We start from the raw sequence: 19,974 nt of genomic DNA, 5'->3' as shown, positions 1-19,974 counted from the left end.
AAGAACTAACAACAACTTAACTAAGTAGAGGAAGTCAGCAAAGTTTGTTAGTATTCTGGATTGAGTCTGGAGACAAACCCTTAACCTAAACCTTGACCTCTGAACATAAATTAGAATAAACATGTGCACACCCAAAAGAAAAGTAATAAAAGTAAATAGTCTTGGCAAAGCAGGTCAGGCAAAATGACGTGGTGCGCTTGTGGAGCGGGGTTGCGTGCGCAAGTGATATGTGATTAACATAAAATGGAAAATGGAGCTGTGATTCCAGTGTGAGGGTACTCCTCGTAGTGCAGTTTCATGAACTTCTTGAACTTCCTGAACACTAAACGTTCCACACAAGATGAAATCCCAAAAGAAGTACAGCAGTAAAGTGCAGCAATAAGTCATTTGGCCTTCAACATGACAGATCGTGTGGAAGACCACAATCTTTTAGAAGCAGAGGATCCAATCTTTCAAGTCCCCAAACCAACATCTCAAACTAACAGAATATTTACAGCTAAAACCAAGTTGTGGCTTCGTTACATATCATGTTACATTCTTATATGTAGAAATAATGGGTTGGCTGTCCAGCTGTGATACAAGCCAAGGAATACTGTGGGACTGAAATATCTGTGATAGCCACTGAGTAATCAACTCAACTGTGTGTTGAGTTGTTGTGTTGCCAAGTACATTTAGTTATTTTTCATATATATATATATATATATATATATATATTAATTTTACACCAGCAACACTTTATCAAATCTCTGATAAGCACAGCAGTGATAGATTGTCAGGAGCTTTTGCAGATATCAAAGTGAAGTCAAATGCTCATATTTCAAACATGACAGTCCAGCATTAAAAAAGTCCTTAAAAAATGTGTGTTTTTTTAGTTTTCTTTCGCATACAATTGTAGTGGTGATGAATTTTAAATATCCCAACAGGAAACCTCAGGATTGCGGACAGGAAATCCCCCTCTTAACCCAAACTGGGCTCCAATCAGCCTCTGAAGCAGCTTCAATGTAATCCATCAAATGGTGGTGTACATTATTATTGACTTTATCTGCACTGCCCTTTGGTCCTGGGCTCATCATGCAAAGCAATGTTCTTGTAATAGTGAGAAGTAAAGTTTGTACTGAGTGCACAGGGAAAAGCAAGCAGCAACTTAACTGTAGGGCGTGTTTGTCTATAACTTGGTTAGGAGTAATTGTGTGCACTTTTACGTGTCCGTGGTTGTACACATGCATTTGTGTATGTATATAAAACATTTTACAGAGTTGAGGATTGTGGGATAGCTCTGTGTTCTGTGCCTGCCAGCTGGAGGCGGTGTTAGCTGTGGTTGTTTAAGTGTATTTCGTTTCTCATAAACACCGAAGATATGCGTCTATACAGTTGGTACTAATGCATATGATGTGTTGTTCTGCACTGATGAACACAGTAAGTCTGAACACAGTATGTCAAATATTCTGATGAGGTTTAGCGATATGGTAACAAAATGATGAGGCAAATAAACACACTTGATAGTATAAGATGAAAAGATTTCAGTTTTGAAGTTTTAACTGCACATATTTTCTGTAGTTTATTGGTAAATACCTTTCGAAAAAAAAGGTGCTTTTTGGTGCTAAAGGCTTAAGAGGTCATCAAAAATACTAAGATTTATCCTGTGGAGACCATAGAAATAGAGAGAATACTGTATAATGGAGACCATAAGTTAAAGCTGGAGAACTTGTTTCTTCCTCCTGTGGCAGTGAGAGAAATTACACACTGTAACAAACACTGTAAATGCATACTTAAGACGCATGGCTCCAGGTGAGGTCGCCGCATCTCCTTCGCCCCCAGGAGTGTTTTCGCCATTGATCGCTTTCTTTTTTTGACTTTAATATTTTCTCTGAACGTTGTTTTTATCTGGAACATACATTGAAGTAACCTTTCTTGGGTGATTCTTAGGATGAAGGATTCCGAGCTTATGCCATACTCCTAGCTGCTGCTACGTTGATATGTTCTCCCCCCTTCACGACCCTGGTTGAGATACTGTAGGCTTCATCAGCATTGTGGGAACTCATTTGGCATGGGCGTGAATGTAAGGGACATTCATTTATATGTAGAAGTCCCGCACTCCAGCTTCATGATACCTTTGTAAATGAATGTTGGCACTACACATAGGATCCTTGCTGGACCAATCTTCCAAACAAAAATCTTTATGAAAAATATTTTTTTTCCAAAGGTTTTTTGTATATTTGAAACATAAGAGAGTTTGAGCAGCATGCTGCCAGACACCTGTTTCAACTCAGGCCTATGGCTCCTAATGAAGTGTGACTAACACACACACACACACACACACACACACACCCCTAATTATTACAATCAAAGACACAGGTCGTTCTGCATTAGCACAGTGCACTGAGATAAATGAACAGATGCAAATGGCTGAAGCAGGCAGCAACTTTGTTTAGTCCAGATTTGCTTTATAGGGCATGGAATGTCTCATCGAGTCTATGTTTTTTTTTAGTCCACCAGCTGCAGTCCCAAAAAGACTTTTCCTCATAAGTTTACATTGGCACAAAGACTTCTTTAACTCAGCGGACAATTTGTACTTGCCAATACGAGCACTTGAGTTAGCCCTTATTTAAATCATTAGGTCCTAAAAGTTGTGAAATACACCAATAGCTAAATCCAGAGTTATTCTCCTTCCTCCGTTCATGTGAATGAGCTTGAGACCGAGTGGTGGGGTTAAAGGAAAATCCAGTGTGCTTGATCTATGGGTCCATGGATGCAAAAGTTCCGGGTAATTTTATATCAAGGAAGTAAAACTTGTTTTTAACTCATGCACCACTGATCCACTTTCATAGTAATGAACAGGGCCCCACCTGGAAGGCTGTATCTAGTTGTCATCCATGGTTTTTCCCCCTTAATGTTCATGGCTAATTACTTTGAGGTTTGGCCCATACTGTGGACAACATAAACACTGGGGCCACTTTAATTCCTTTCCAGAATTGGTATTCTGAGGGGTTTTATAGGCCAGTGTGTATGAACATGTGTGCGTTTGTGGGTCTTAATACATACACAACCTTGAATCTGTGTGTGTGCAAAGCATGTGCGCACATTCATCATGCATTTGTGTGCATTTATGTGGCGGCTGTAATTCTCAGGGTGTGAAGTCGTTTAGTGGGTCGTTCGGTTGCAGGTTTGGTTTTTATGAGATGGTCTGTTTGCTGACGCGACAGGCAGCCATTGTTACTGCACATTTTCCCAGATGTTTAGTGCCCAATTACCCTCCAATCACATGCATGGCCAGACCCAGTAACTGGGTAACGTAATGGGCCAACACTGGGTCCATAAATCTGCAATCACACACGCATTTCCTCCTGCTTAGAACACTTTTGAGGGTGTGCATACCCACACAGAGCAAGGAGAAATACCAGAACTTTTGCACGGACACATTTGTTGTTGTGTTCGCTAACAGAACATCCAGAGTTGCGGCTACACAGACAAACAGCTTCATGAATTTTATTTAGTTTTTGGAAAGATTATATGGTCGTTGGAGACACACCTGCACTAAACCCCAAGGTTCCAGTAGGTTACACTAAACCTAACATTTTTGCCCTCACATGTATGAAAAGAAAGAAAAAAAGAAAGAAAAAAACAGAAATAAGTGAAAGCGGACATGGGGAATAAAGCTAATCTATTTAACCCTGAAATGAAATTCCAAACAGCCTAGTTGCAGGTGTGCAGTCTGCATATTGTTGATTCAGCATGTCTTGGTTTCAGTGCAGTAAAAGCTATAGTTTAAAGAAGCGGCTCATTTCAGGGCACCGCTGTTGCCATTTCTGTGTCACTGGTGCAGTTCGTCTGCAAAAAAATAAACAAATAGACTCCGTCTCACCCCTCTGAAACTTTATGTAAAATTCTTGATAAAAAACCCAGTCAGGGATCACCTCCTTTGTTAGAAAAAAAACTTTTAATTCTGTTAAATTGCATACAAGTACATAGCATGCATGGTAGAAAGACACTTAAATAAAAACATAAATATGCATTTAAATTAGGCTCCGTCAGAGACCCCACAACCAGCACAACTTTACAGTACAATAAAAGAGACAGGTCTCCAAGTTGATGCTATTTTTTCTAAATCAAAAGATCCTTAAACCTTTTAGCCTAAATTCTACATTGATCATGTTGTTGCCTGCATGTGCAGTAAGAAGTGTTTTCTGTGTGGAAACCATTCTTGTTGAACCTTTCAAGGTCATGATGGCTAGTGTGATTTGTTGGACTGCTGACTTTCCAAGTTAATGGTTGCCATAGTTCTGAATACGATAGATTTTATGACCGTTTTCGCTGCAGTGTCTACTTTCACAGTCAAAAGCTGACTGAACATATTGGTCTGCTTGATGTAGAGTAGCTGTGGTGAGCACAGTGGTGTGCAGGCATTTAGCAATTAGTGGACCTCCAATCAGGAGGCGCAAGTAATCAGTGAAATCAGCTGGTGTAGTTTGAATGTATCGAGTATCACAACACATCGATCACATTGGTGAGTGTTGAAGTCTTCGTCAAATGATAAATCAGTTAAGTGTTGTCACTGTAAAACTTTGGACATTAAGGCAGTGCTGCAAATTCAACATTTTAGATCAAATTTAAAAAGTATTGACAAACTTCACTGAGATGCACGTCCACGACACACTTTGTATAACTGTACAAAAACTGCATTTCAAGGCTTTACAATGTGTTCGTTGAACATGAAAGAAATGCACAGATTACTGATGTCCTCCTGAAGTATGAGTTTTTGTTGAGTCTCAAAAGGGTCAGCATTTACTTTTCGGTTCCATAATGACAGTTGCCGTAAAATGGAAACTAGCAATTTTGACTTTGACAATTTTACACACTTTATGTTTACATTCATAGGTAAGTATTTATATCTTAAACACAGTTTTTTTTTTTCCATTTTCTGATTAAAGTAATACAATACATGGTGTGACGTTACAAAGGAAGAATATCAACACACAGAATATCATCTTCATAGACCACAGCAGAACAGACAAAGTAACCATGTAGCTTTTTCCGTTACAAGACTAAAATATAAAATGATGTGACAATTTTAGGAGAAAAGGGACTTTTTAGGAGGGTTATTTTAAACATAAAACTTTTTTTTAATCTTTTTTTTTCCTGCCAACGGTCTCTTTGTTTCATGCATACTATCCTCCTGTCACACATACACACTCCGATAATTTTCTTTCCATTTAGATACAAATCAGAAGCAATATTTGTAAAGAAAACACCATTAGTAGAGTCTAATAACCAGTCTCACAATCCTCTAACTAAGAAAATAAACTAAAACGCGTCCTTAAGTGGGCTTTACTTACTGGGTAAAAATATGTCACCCTTTGAAATGCTCTCTGCATACTGATGAATTGTAGGAAAATGGGTTTTAATATGTATTACAATTTTTACAAGTCGCAAATACAGCCGTCACAAGATGCTTATAGTACCTTATTTTATTAAATCTCTCCTTTCTTCTCCACATGTTCGCTCCTCCTCTCTTTCTGTTGTCCTATAAGAAGACATTCACACGCCATGAAGGTTACAAAAAGGTCAACAAGTTCACTGGTGCTAATGTTGTTTCCTGGCTACGTTTAAACAATGAGAGGGCTCCCAGAATATCTATACCATCTTCCATATGTACAAATATCATATGGATTCCACCCTCTGGCGGCCATATTGGAGGTCCTCAGAAGCAACAGGCTATTTGTGAACAGCTGATTGTATTTCTGACTGTTTGTATCCCCAAATTAATCTGTAACTGATAGTTTCGCCATGCACTCAACCACCAACATGTAATCGATCACAGTACAAATGTAGATAATATCAGCTTGGATTTCTTACGTACACAGACTTGTGCAGGGACAAATATTAAAGGTGCAAGATAAAATAAATATCAAGGAATTAATCTGACAACTTTTAATTATGGACACATTATAGACGTATCTTTTTGTTGTTTGCTTATTAGGTGCACTATATGTAACCAATCATTTGCACGGCTCTCCTCTTGACCTCCAGAGAAGCCAGAGGTAACTAGACGAGTGATTCAACTCCAAATCCTCCTTTAATGTCTTCTAGTTACATGTGGGATTTAGTTAGAAGGGGTTAAAATCAACTCTCAAAACTACTTTTTAGTCTTAAAAAATATTCACAATTTATTTCTTCAGTTTATGATTATTTTTTATATTATATAATATTACTGAAGCTCCAAAATATCTCCCTGCCATCCACACACACTCCGTACTTTGACTGAAGCTGGCCATCCGTCTGTCTTTCCTTTTACATCTGAAGCCAGACTAGATTTCAGTTACAAAGTTACAATGTTCACATCTCACCCTATGAAAGGTCAGTCTTTTCTTTGTCTGTCCTGTCCCTTCATCTGCTTTTTCCTGTCTCATTAATAAATCCAACCCTCCGCTCTCTTCTCCACTTTGTTCCTGTAGAAGGGAAACCTCTTTTGGATTCAGTTGCCGTGAAGGTTATATTTTAACAACAAAAGTGAAGACAATAACAATGTGGATTACCATGTGTTCAAACCATGGACCGTCATAAAACCAGTGTTTACAAAGCAGAAAGCACAAGAGGAATTGGCCTTTTCAGATAAACCCTTCTACGGGAACTGTGGGAAAATGAGTTTTGTGGATGATTGACGTGTGAGGTGAGGCTATAACAGAGAGGTCAGGTTATGTAATTTCTACTTTAATGGATGATTTGTGAGTAATTTTTGAAAACAGCCACAAGTAATACAAATGCATGAACAAACAATTTGAAAGCAATGAATATTTGAAGGCCGACTTGCTAGGCTTGATAGGTGTTAAAGTCTCACAGACAACCGAGTTGAGGTACAGAAGCATTCCAATGGAAGCAAATATCGGCGATTGAACAGGGCCATTAGGTACATTCCAGGAGGTGTTGCGGTATGTGCCCAAAGGCATGAAAGTAAGCCACTGTGAAATATCCCTTTACGGGTCGGGGAAGGGGGAATCTTGATCTGTAGCTGGTGTTAATGGAAAGTTCAACCCACAGTAGTAACAATAAAGCAATGTGCCTTTAATCTGTTGAACCATCAACAGTCGTCTCATGTTGGCTTCCAGTTTGAGCTATTTGAGCTTATGCATTCAGTGTAACGGGTGAGTGGGATTTCAGTTTCTGTGTGTGTGTGTGTGTGTGTGTGTGTGTGTGTGTGTGTGTGTGTGTGTGTGTGTGTGTGTGTGTGTGAGAGCATGAACAGTGGCAAGATCAGATACAGCAATGCTTGATTTCCACGGCATAGTTGGGCTCGACTCTACTCATTTCTGGTAACGGGTGCGGAAGCATAGAAAGCGCTAGGTACTATCCACGACTTTTGCAAGAAAACCCCAAATGAACAGTTCCGAGCAAGTTGAGTCAAGCCGTGCCGTACTATGCAGTGGAAATGCGCCATAAGTGTCTTAGCCTGGGTGCATTAGTTGCATAAGCCTCTTATAAATACACTGCAAACTCAGTTATGTCTTGAGCTAGAGTCACACATGAATATGTCATTTAAAAAATAGCCAAGTGCAGAACACGGCAAGAAAAATGGAGCATTAGATACTAAGTGAGAAGGAGATCAATCCAGTGATTGCGTTGTCTGAAATGTGACAAAAACAAATGGAAACTAAGTGTATGTGTTTGTGTGTGTAGGAGCTGCACTTGCTCTGACACACATGGCCACACACGCTCACAAGTCCAAATATGCAAAGTCAGAAAATGCGATGTTGCTCTCTTTTTCAAGCCCCAATTAGCCAAGAGCCAACACAAAGTGTTCATCAAAGAGTCAGTCCTTAGGCATGTGAACATTTTATCAATCTGAGATTTGTGAAGCTTTTATATAACTTGATGTGATCAAAACAGTGTCTGCCATTTTCATCCGTAAAAGTATACAATGGCAAAAGTGTGTGAGAGAAGGAGGAGTCCTTGGTAATCAAGATTTTTAAAAAGCATCCTCAGAGTGTATTTGGAAGATTGTCTCTCTTTATAGCAACAGCCTGTTCAGTTCAGTAGCAGTCTCTTTTTGTGCGGTCTTTCAAGACAGACAACACTTCTGCGTTTTTGGGCCATATCCAGCCCCTAACACCTGGTCTACACATATATTGATATCATAAAATCCATTCTGTTCTGTTTAATGGCCAAAGCAGATGTTCTGTTGGGATCTACCTCATTCTTTCAAATCCAAGTGCCAAAGTTTCAACTGTCAGGAGTTGAAGCTGCTCTTGACCCTTTTGGCTGCCCCATTCATTTTTTTTCCTGTACTGTAATCTTTGTCCCTTCTTTTATTTTCTCCTTCTTTTCCCTCCCGCTCGCTTTCTCTCCGTTACTCCTCCCATGCGCTGAGATCTCTCGGCGTCCGGTTGCGTTCGCCGGAGCTCTTGCTACGTGCCTTCCTGGCGCTCTCCTGCGCTTGCCGGTATTTCTCCAGCATGCTCTTGTGTTTCCTCCTCAGCTTGTCGTTGCACCACATCCTCTCGCAGTACTCCTCCACGTGCGGCAGGTTCGAAGGCCCAATCAGCTGCATGATATCCTTGAACCATGTACGCGATTGGCCAATTTGGCTTGACGAGCCGCCCCTGCTGTAGGCACTACAAGGCATCCAGGCCCTGTAGCTCCCTGTGGACCGGTCTTTGAACGAGTCGGAGAGGCCAGCGGCGTCTCGGGCCATGAGCTCGTCCACAGTCTCCCCCTGGAGAACTTCGAGGGTGAGGCGGGCCAGGGTCTGTGTGAAGCCATGCTCTCGAGAGCGGCAGATGTACACGCCTTCATCCGGGCGGAAGAGACGGCGAAACAGGAGGCCTTGTTCCGTAGACATCACACGTTCGTCCAGCGTTACCTGAGTGAGCCAGAGGGAGAATATGTGTATTGTTTTAGCTTTTATACATAACATACTGTAAAATCAACAAATAATTCTGTTTCACATTGGACAGTGATTATGTAGTCTCATTGCTGCAATGCAGTAAAAAAGAAGTAGTTGGGATATATTATATTCTACACCTTTTAAGCAGCGCAAAGTTGCGAGTCAAGTGTGTTAGTTTCGAAATTCAAACCAAATTGAATGTTGCAAATATTTGCATTTACAAGAAATGTGCCTTTGTGGTGTATATAAAATTTCCAATTCCTTTTGTCTATAAATGCAGAGATTTTAAGTGGATAAACAAGAACCCAGTGACAAAAAAATGGATTTTAAAGCCACAGTAATTATCTTCTTTATTCTGATGACATCTTTGTTTATGGATAAATTCTTGTGAAAATTGTGCTTTCAACTTGTTGCTGTCAGCTCATTCTATCAGGAATATTTGGGAGAAGAGCATATAGTCAACTTCATAGAATGAGAAAAGAAAAAGGGCAAACTGGGGTCTTTGTGCTGTTTTCTCAGCTTGAATAGCAACAGCAAGAATGTATAAAATGTAGTCACTGTCTCTGCCTTTTTCTTTTCTTTCCTCTCAGTCTCTCTTTCTTTCCTCACCCCACCCAAAGTCTCTCCTATTCATTTACACCTTTCTCTTTTGTATTTACCTCCTTCCTCCCCCCTCTTCGGATTCCATTCCTCCGCTTGTCGAACTATCCCTCTGTGCCAACATAAACATGGCAGCCTTGTTAGCTGGAGTGGCAGCCAAATGTTTATTTGCACGAAATGGAGATGAGTGGTAATGCCTTTATACTTGCATGGCTGACCGAGGGACTCGGTTAAGCTTGGATAAACATACCTAAAACAAATGAATGATTACTGTGGGTGTGGGCACCCGGAGCAACATCATTTTCTAAGCAGCGCTTTAAAAGGACTTTGCATCGCTGTGTTTAAGTCACAGTGGCAGATAGACGTTGAGTGACACGTCAGCTTTCCATGGCATGCGGTCAAGGTTTCAATTCACTGTTTATCCAATAGAACGAGTGGTTGTGCATTTCCCTTTGAAATATAACTGCTTAATTTCAACCATATGTCAAATGGCTGTCGAATGTGTCAACCACGTGCCTAATCCACACGCAAATCTCTCTTCAAAAGGAAATGACTCTGGCCACTGTTGGCCGGTCCTCCCCGCTTCTGTCTCCCAAAGCTTCCCCACCTCCTCCCCCCATCATATATTTATATATATTAGGATAAGGTGGTATTTTATTACCACAATCTTGATTGATTGATCTGATGGCTGTTTACTTATCATCTTACCTCCTCCTTGTGGTCATCTCGTTGGACGAGCCAGGTAACAGTAGCTTGAGGGGAGCGAGGAACACACTCCAGGAAGGTGCTGTTGTTCTCCGTTCCATACACCACCCTGTCTTCTGTCACATCAAAGCCCTCTAGTGGACAGAGAGATTATTTGAAAGAATGTGAAAGTAAGAAAACTATAAAGGAATCCAAAAGTGAAGGACTTAACTCCTGTTATGGGTTAGATCGTCTCTACAGACACCTACTGTATATGTATAACATGTAAGCATCCGCCGAGTAAGCCTAAAGTCCTCTAGAGCGCCACTGTGAACAATGTGCATGTGAGACAGTTTCACACATCCCCAACTGAATTAAGTGAAGACATGTAAGTTAACAAAATAAAAGATAAAAGCCAGTCGAGACAAATATCTGACAAAAGATTTCAAACAAATACTTTGACATCTGGAAAATACGTCGATTTGTTTTGTTGCAGAGTTTAATGGGAAGCTTGTTACCACTCTCTGTTCAATGCATGTTCAATATGAACCTGGAGCCAGTTAGCTTAGCCTAGCATAAAGACTGGAAAGAGGTGGAAACAGCTAGCCAGGCTCTGTCCGAAGGTAACGAAATACACCTAGCAGGAAGTCACTGCTCCCAGCCAAGAAATAGCCCCACATTCAGCGTGTAAGTATTCCCCAGTGGAACAGAATATTAATTAACGAGTTTTAAAGGAGCTGATACCCTAGGAAGATATTTTTAGTGCCACTGTTTGCAGTCTTTCTAGTAGGCTAAGCTAATTGGCTGCTGGCTTTACCTTGATATTTAGCCTGCAGACATTTAGAGTGGAATCAAACTCGGCAAAAAAGCTTTTCTCAAAACGTCTAGCTGCAATTTGAACTGCAAACCTCAGAAAATACAGATGATATCAGTCGGATATGAAAGTGGTTTGGACACATAGTTAGTAAACCTGGCAGTATCTTTTCCTGTACCTTGTGAAAGGTTTACTCGCCAGACATTTAGAGTAAATCTTCAACAAATAGCGGACGGCTGAAGTTAGGATGACATTTCAATCTTAGCAAAGACAACACATACCTCTGGTACTTTTACTGTGGTACTTGTAATATGATCGCTGATGGCCTTTGATAAACTCAGTTTGAGTTAATCTGTCAATTTATCAGCTCTCTCTCTCTCTCACCCACACACACACACACTATCTTTCATTTTGTCTTCCTATCTTCCAACGTTCTTTAGGATGACGATAAAAATATGGAGATCAATCTTAAATATGTATAATGTTGTCTTCTAAGTACACTAAATATGTATCATGTAAATATCCATGTATTGTTGAGAAGTTAACATGTATTTTCTGTCTAATATCCTGCACAACGTCTGTTTCACACAGCTGGGATAAACTGCCAGTACAAATCTGACTTCTCACATACTCTTTGGATTTCATCCTGGGAGAGAGGCACTAATACACTGACCCTTACAGACTTTACTAACAGAACTTTGCTAACAGCAAGTGCAGAACATGACATTCACTTACAAGATGTCAGTTATCCAGCTGGTAGGATATTTAGAAGTAATTAGTCAAATGTGTGTTTGTTTACTTGAATCTCCTATCCAAGGACGTAATTCAGCTTTCCTTTTCCTCTCCAATTCTAAATGGTGGAGCAGATGCCGCATCCTGACCTGAATTATTCTAATACACCCAGCCTGGCTCTGTCTAACGGTAACAGTAAGTCTGACTATTATAATCTCTAAAGCTCATTAATTAATATGTTATATCTTGTTTGTTGAATCCATCCAAAAACCGAAGTATAAAAACTAAATATTGCCTACACGGGACTATTATTTGGGCAGGTGCTGTGACTTCCTGGAGTCTCGTCTACGCTGGTTGCCTGGGAACCTCACAGTTGCAACAAGACTCCAGGAAGTCACTGGACCCAGCCAAGAAATGGCCCTGCATAACAAAAAAGAAGGCACAAACAAAGAATTTATATAGGTCACACGTACCACTCAGATTCTGATCAACACACTGCAGCACAGGGTTTCCGTGCCTGATGTCCTGTCTGCGGTAGCGGCGTTTGCTGTTGGGCATGTACCGTGCGCACAGTGATCCATCCCAGGCGCAGTAAGGGTCTCTGGCCAGGCAGCACTCAGCGCAGGCTTTCCCATAAGTCTCACAGCGATGCAGCTTAACCTGCGCCACACCGGCTGGAGAGCCTACAAACAGGGCTTGCTGTTTGAAATCATGATGGTAGAGGAAAAATGGGCGTAAGATGATATGTTGGTAACAATAAGTTAATAGATATGAGCATTAAAGTTATTAATAGCATTCATATTAACGTACCCTTTTCACGGATATGTCCATCGATGTAATTGGAGTTGGCACCTGCAATAATAAAAATGATTCAGGCTTACAATTAGAAAAGCAATGCATTAAAGAACAGAATTATTCTTTAAGAATGAGGAGAAAATAATGCGACAAGGATTTCTTATAAGACATCTCTGTGGTTACTTATCTGTTAACTACAAAGAGGGTTTAAGAGACTTAGTGAAGGAAATAGGATGAATGGCTGCGTCTTCAATATGGCCAAAAAAACTGTTATTGGGGAGAAAACGGAGACCAGAGAGAATTAAAAAGACACACGATGGGGTAAAACTTACTTTGAAGACTTGTAGCTCCTCCAGTGTGACCTCCTCTGTCTCCAGGCTGTTTCCACTGTGCAGGGCTATGACTTTCAATACCATGCCAACATCTGAAAGACACAACCACGTATCATAAGTGACAAGGTTACAGAACAGGAACGTATCATTTCATGTTATCGCAAATTATCCTCTGACACAATAATCCAGGTTCCCCACAAGGCCTAGTTACATGCTCATATTACCTGTGCCAATGAACATGACATCATACTGCCCGTCCTCTGCCTCGACCCGGTCCACCACGATTTGTTTCAGCTTGTAAGGAATGTTTGCCTTTACAAGCACAGGCTGGCGCAGAGCAGGATACACCGGCCGCCACATCAATGGGTGGCTGCGGGCAAACTGCAGCACTGAATCAGGGAAGTCCTTTGTGCTGCCAAACTCTCTGCCTGGCTGGTTGGTGATTTTACTAGGGCACTGGGGAGGCGGAGGGAGGGATGAGAAAGATGTGGAGAAACAAAGGAAAAGGGAGAAGGGTTATTAAAAAATAATGTTGGTAAAAGTATAATGGTAAAATCCTTGGCTGGATAAATGTCGATGCTACACTGGAAGAGAGAGAATGGATGGAGTCAGAGACAGACGAACAGAAGCGAGATAGAAGGAAGCAAAATTCTGGCCATCCCCAACATGACCATCTTCTGTGTTCTCCCAACAGAAATTTGGCCTAATCATGGTCTTAGAGCTGCTCTGTGGTGCTTAATAATGCCACTAAAGCTTTGAAATACTTACAATTGACCTGAGAGGCTTAACAACAGTTTTTAAGGGGGAAGTTGGATGACAGAGATGTGCTGTGCTACTTTACTGTACTTTTCAGTACAGAAAAGTAACAGCAGCAGTGACTGCCTAAAATGAAAAGCATATGTCAAAGTCATGAGCTGACAATTATCATAAATTAAGGCTGAGTCACGAGAGAGCAGTTTGTCATTTGACTACTCGGTATTTGTATAAATGTCAATATTGCTATTCCAGCCCGTGCTTCCATATGGTAGAAATATTGTTACTCCAAACTGATCCACACAATAGCTTTTTAATGGTCTGGATTCAATTTCAATTTCAGAGGGGCGGGGGATCTGAACTGTACAGGGACGTTAGACTCAAATCTGCACAAACTATTGATGTATGATCACTCCTCCGAGTATGGTTTGCTAAATGGCGTCAATTACAATTTATTGCAGAAGGTGTAGAATTTGTAAGCAAATCCAAGCTCATTATCCAAGTCGCTGACTTCAAATGCTTCCTTAAAATGTAGATTTACAGTTGGACTTTTCTTGCATGCTGTGCTGTTTACCTAAGCTGTGAATAAGATGTATGCCAAAATTAACACAACTGTTATTTTCAGACAGAAAAAAACTTTTGTACTTCCCATTAGGAACTGAAGGGACTATTCTTTTTCAAGATGTATTTATATAAGATCTCAACACTCATAGTTGTACAGTTTCTAATGCACATTCTTGATATGTCAGTGTTTTAAATTTTTCCCTAAACTACCCCTCATCTGTTTGCACAGCACTTAAAACCGAAAATGGAGCAGTTCCAAAATCTGTTGTCAACTCATCCAAACTTTGCTGCAGCAAGTCGACTGCTTTCAATCCGAGAGCCAACTGGAGGTAAGCATGTTTGGCAGACTTCTATCCATGCCCATTATAACTGTGTATGTAAATGTGTTTGCATGTATGTGTGTACAGTGCACATTGTGTAAGCCCTTTTGTATTGCATTCAAATTAAATTACTCCATTATAACAAATGGACCCAGCAGAGGAAAGGCAGATTAGCTGAGGTTCAAATCCTGGAAAGTGAATTTCCTCATTTTTACAGGAACCTCTAGTTGTGCTTATACTCTGCTGTAATTGTTCTATACACAACCACAACAGAATCCATTGTGATTTACAATGTAATTGTGTTGCATGAATCAGGGACCAATAAAATACCCACTGGCTGCTACTGCCACTTAAATGTCAGTGCAGTGGAAGAAAACAGCTCAACATGGGAAGAAGGGATTTTGCCTTGTTGGCAAACAGACATTTAAAGAAGTTAGCAGAATCCTCTGTTTGAATTAAGAACATCGATTATATCCTTTGATTTCCTAACTCAAACCAAAGAAGTCAGTTGACGTTCCCTAAACAGAAATGGGTAAAGGATAAAAGTCAAAGAAAAAGATATAAGCTGCGAAAGTAATGTATTAGTCATTTTCATGTCAGAAATCATTCTCAAGAGAAACACCCAGATACATTAAAGATGTATGGATCATCACGGATAATGGTAACAACCTAAAAGCTTGACATTTAAGTATCAAATATGAAGCTTTCATGATGAAAATAGATGTCTGTGTGGATGAAAGAGGCAGACAGACAAAGTTCAGTCCAGGTAGGATTACTAATAAAGCTTTGATAAATCTGCCGTCTAGGATATCCCATCATTTCCTCTATTACAGGATGAGTTTTGACACCATGTGCAGTGATATTTCAATCTAAGATAAATATAGAGGGATAATAGAGGGATAAATCCGCTAAACCTCTCTCGCATGAACTCAACTTGTATTTTCCATTCCAGCGTAAGTTTTGACAGGTGAGTAAGGAGACGTGATAGATATTACAAAGTATAAGTTTGCAATGAAAAATCCAGGAAATCCTTTTTTTTTAAAGTTAATGTTCTGTCTGTTGCAAGTGAGACAATACTCTGGAGAAGACTGCCATGTCGAGACTAAATAAATGATAAAATGGGTCATTTTAATTATTTTACAAGAGAATAGGGTGACTATTTTAACTCCAGTTAAACAAACATGAAAGATAGCAAGCCGTTCTTCGTCAAATTACTTATAATTAATACTTTAATAAGAAACATTCTATCTTCTCTCCTTCCGATCTGTCCCCCCTCATCCGCCTATACCCCGAATGATCACCTTTTTTGCCTGTTTCCTCTCTTCCTCCATTTCCTTCCCTCTCTCTCTTACACTCTCAGTTTTGGGCCAGGACATTCTTGTTAATCAGCAGAGTCAGCAGAGTGAAACCACAGAGGTGTTTTTTTCTGTTCTCACATTATTCATATTTCATCTGCCTCCATATGCCCTCCTGCACTCTGGTAATGAGGCTGAGTTACACACGCTGCATGCTTGTCTGTGTGTGTGTGTGTGTGTGTGTGTGTGTGTGTGTGTGTGTGTGTGTGTCTTGCCTTACACGCGTGTGTTTGTGTGTATAACAGGTCTGAATTGCAGTGATGTGGTTGAGAGCACGTGAAAGAGCTCTGCTGAGAGTCAGGACGTAAACCAGGAGAAGGCTCTGTACTGTGTACAGTCAGCACAGCTGCACTGCCACATACAGTAGTTTATTTTACTGATATGAAACTTTCCTGCGCCTCATTTTTCATGGTCTTATCACCGTTTCTGTTTTAGCACACGCAGTAGGCCTGAGCAACCACTTCCCCTAAGAATTAGATTCGTACACACCTGTATTACATTAGCCTACTTAAGATGTGATTTAGGTACAGGCATGGTAGTGTTTAAACTATTAGGTATACCGAGCTAAAATATCTCCTGCAAAAAAAAAAAAAAACGACCTTAATGAAGATTCTACGGTTAACGTTTAGTTGAAAGTGTTCAATGATCATTTTTTAAGGCTGTAGTTTGTGGTGGTGCTGCTGCTGTGTTTTAAAACGAGCTTTGATGTTCTCATTGTTAATCCAACCAAAATAACATTGCAGTGTTTGAAATGAATGCATTGATCAGTTTCTCAGTGTCAGTTTTAGATATAAATCCTCTAACTTGATGTTTTTTAAGTAGAGATTAAATAGATTGTACAGGATGAATCTGGCAGGTTTACTTGATGTGTGTTGTTTCCCTGATAAATAAACGAATAAAGAAAGAAAAAAAAAAGATAAAAAGTTGATTGAGTTGTTATGGTCAGGTCGGCATATAAAACAACTCTGTATTACAGAGATGGGGACTTTTGAGTCTTTAATTGTTAGCATTTTTTAAGAACCAATGACATCAGTATCTTGTCTTTAATTGATTACCAAAAAAAAGAAACAACAAATAATCCTAGACATCAAATGATTGAGATTGTTGATGTACCAGATTGTTTATATGACTGAATTCAGCTGAGACTATAGAAATGTAAAACTGTGTGTCATCAGCATACTAAGGTAGTACAGCTTATGTGTCCTCATAAAGTTGCCAAGCAGAAGTGTGTTGTATGGGAAATATTGTAGTCATGGTAAGTGCAGTGTGTTTAGGAGTTAGGGTTGGGCAATCATAACATCGGAGTACATTTTGGGTTCGAGGTGATGTGTAATCACTCACCACGCCTGGTCTTGGATAAGGGACCCTGCCTTCATAGGCCCCCCACTGGTAGTCAGGGCCCTCTTTATGAGCGAAGGGTCCATTGAAGGCTTCTCTGATGTCAGCCATACGGTAAACACACACGGCAAAACCCTGGAACACATTGCTGTGGAGGAGATAGGGCAGATATACAGTTGAACATTTCCACTTTTTTATTCATATTATATATTTGACAACAAATGTGGGAAGATTGAGTTACATTTCCAAAAAACATGAACTTGTAAGAAAATAAAGGTAAAAATTAAGTAGTATACCGCAATAACAATAATACGTTCGGCAAAAACAACTGTACAGAAATACAGCTGATGATATATTGCTCTCATATGTGATAGTGGAGTTTTTTAACCACCACGGGACACTACCAACTTACAAAATAGCAAATATTAAATTACTTAGTCTTCAGCAGTTCTATAAGCCAGGACACACATTTCAACCTTTCAGTGGTAGAAAAATCACAGTATGAAAACCACAACTGAACAATTAAGTGCTTTGTACTTTCTCCGAGGACCTCCAAGGTTGGTAATATAAAGGTAAAATAAGGCAGAATATTTAATGTGTAGATAACCTGTAAACACATATGAAGCTTCATGGTTATTCACCTGATAGTGCTGAAGATCGCATAGACATCTGGGTTCCTCTCATCCTTGGTCCTCAGCAGGAAAACATCCTCTGTTTTGTATTTTTTTTAAAGGCCATTTAGTGTGCGTGTTAGATACTGAAGGCTGACATTAAAGTGTGTGATCTTGTACTCTAATGCATGCAAAAGTAAAACCTTGTTAAAAAAGGTGTGTGCGTATCTCACCCAGTTGGTTGAAGTGTGTGTCGATGCCGTGAGGTCCTGGTACAGAGCAGACCAGTCGGGCTTTGATGAAGGTACTCCACTTGTTCACCAGCACTCTCTGGCCTCCAACATCATTCTGGAATAAATGACATTACACACAATCTATAAAACACAGCTGCATATTCATTTCCAAACACACATTTTTATTGTTCTGGCTCTGCACTCCAGCACACTGTGTTGTAGCCCAATGATATGACGCGGAGAACGGCACTCAAGGATTGTCTCAGTGGAAAAGATGTTTTTGCTCTTCTCTCGACTCGCTTTGGTAAGAGTGTGATCAACAGATGGTCCATCCAATCACCTGCCATGTCTTTTTTTTATATCCCATGCTCTTTTTCAAATAGTCTCCAGTGACGGCTTCTCATATGGTTCTTTATAACAAACCCTCTGGGGTGTCAGGTTAGGAAAAGAGGGTTGAGGAGGAAATACATGTAAGATATATGTGTAGGAAGGGGAGGGAAAGAGAGACAGATGGTAAGAAAGAGGAGTAAGAGAGGGTGAGATGAGGGTGACAAAGATGGATATAATTTGAAGATTTAGATGGGATTGTGTCAGAGAGTTTGCGCAATGAATCAAAGTTTTCTGGCGCAATTAAACAGTCTCTAAGGAAATACACAGCTGTCAGTATTTGCGTGTATTCTTCTATGCATACCTATATTTGTGGATGGTGCACATAGCACACATGGTTTTCTAAGACAAATCAATGTGTGAAAGAATGTGACAGAGTGTACAGAGTGTGCAGAGGAGATGGGGATTACAGTTGGCCAATTCGACAGCTGTGTGGGTTTTGGAAGGAGAAAAAATTCACATGATTCTGAATATCACGATGCCTTCACAGTGCTTTTAGGAAATATAAATATTATATTGCTCCAAAAGACATTCGTTTTTTCTACCAGAGGGTTTGGAACTGTCACAAGAGCAGGATAAACCCATAAAACCATTACCTCCTGTCCTTGGAAGCAAACATTTGAATGGGACCATGTTGTCATACAACCCTCTTCCAGTGGACTACAGTGGGAGTGTGAATCTATTCCTTGGACTGAAAGGCCAGGTGGAGACTCAACATGTAGGATCCCTAAAGTGTCTTTCTTCCAGAGAACAAGAAAGCCCCACAGGACTCCCAGACTCTCCCAGATCACAACCTCTTCTTCAAGTGAAACACGCCTGCAGATGTCTCATTCCCGGGACTGGAGTAATCTCTCAATCTTTCTGTGTACATCTAACTAGAGTCTTTGGATTAACCTGAGTATGTGGGACAGTGTCCCTGGAGAGGCAACCTTCTCTTGAGTTTTTCATGTGACGCCACAAGACTCAAAACCTCTACAAGTATATAAATAGCAGTTGCCTGTTCCAATAGAAACATCATCATGTACTACAAAATCAATGTGTTTGCATAAAGAGTTTATAAAGTATCTCACCGCACACACTCGTCCGACACGCGTGTGTATGGCCCCCTCCCTGTCCCCCGGCTCCGTGGCCTTCTCAGTGAAGAAGAAATACACTTTATCGTTGTCTTTGTCGTCGTTGTCTGGGATGAGGTGGGCAGCGATGAACTTTGGGTCTGCAGAGGAAGACGTGAGGATGGATGGAGAGTTGGTATGAAAAGAGAGAGTAATCAATTTCAACCTAAATATCATAAAAAACTCTTGTCGTAGCAGCAGAGCTCATCTTGCTGCTAAAATTGAACATATACATATACAACCGACCCTGTATCTTTCTGAGACGAAACCAATGTGGTCCCCCTCGTGTCCCTGCATGACACTGAATAAGGATAAACATGTAGTTATTGCCATCACTGTCTTTAATCCATTCAACAAAGACTTTGTAAGAATTTTAGGTCTGTTTTGTGTCTCATTCCAGAAGATTTCCTGCAAAAAAATGACACATAAGTCAAATGAAACATAGCAGGAGATAGTTTGTGTTTAA

At 40.2% G+C, this 19,974-nt stretch overlaps 1 protein-coding gene across 1 annotated transcript in view; it reads right to left on the bottom strand.

Moving 5' to 3' along the window:
- Positions 1-3,917: 3,917 nt before the first annotated feature.
- sema3bl (sema domain, immunoglobulin domain (Ig), short basic domain, secreted, (semaphorin) 3bl) overlaps positions 3,918-19,974 on the bottom strand; it is a 57,106-nt gene continuing 41,049 nt past the window's right edge. The window contains exons 7-16 of the mRNA XM_031844634.1: positions 19,467-19,609; positions 18,010-18,124; positions 17,807-17,876; positions 17,169-17,313; positions 13,060-13,291; positions 12,836-12,927; positions 12,519-12,560; positions 12,182-12,407; positions 10,187-10,317; positions 3,918-8,854 (exon numbers count right to left, since the gene is read on the bottom strand). Of these exons, the coding sequence (XP_031700494.1) occupies positions 8,342-8,854; positions 10,187-10,317; positions 12,182-12,407; positions 12,519-12,560; positions 12,836-12,927; positions 13,060-13,291; positions 17,169-17,313; positions 17,807-17,876; positions 18,010-18,124; positions 19,467-19,609 (1,709 nt within the window). The 3' untranslated portion in view covers positions 3,918-8,341. The remainder of the gene's footprint in view (positions 8,855-10,186; positions 10,318-12,181; positions 12,408-12,518; positions 12,561-12,835; positions 12,928-13,059; positions 13,292-17,168; positions 17,314-17,806; positions 17,877-18,009; positions 18,125-19,466; positions 19,610-19,974) is intronic.

This window comes from Anarrhichthys ocellatus, unplaced genomic scaffold (genome assembly GCF_004355925.1).
Source record: "Anarrhichthys ocellatus isolate YVR2014 unplaced genomic scaffold, GSC_Weel_1.0 scaffold5, whole genome shotgun sequence".
Lineage (NCBI taxonomy): Eukaryota > Metazoa > Chordata > Actinopteri > Perciformes > Anarhichadidae > Anarrhichthys > Anarrhichthys ocellatus.
The sequence above is the reverse complement of the archived record's forward strand: the minus strand, read 5'-3'. Positions and strand labels throughout refer to the sequence as shown.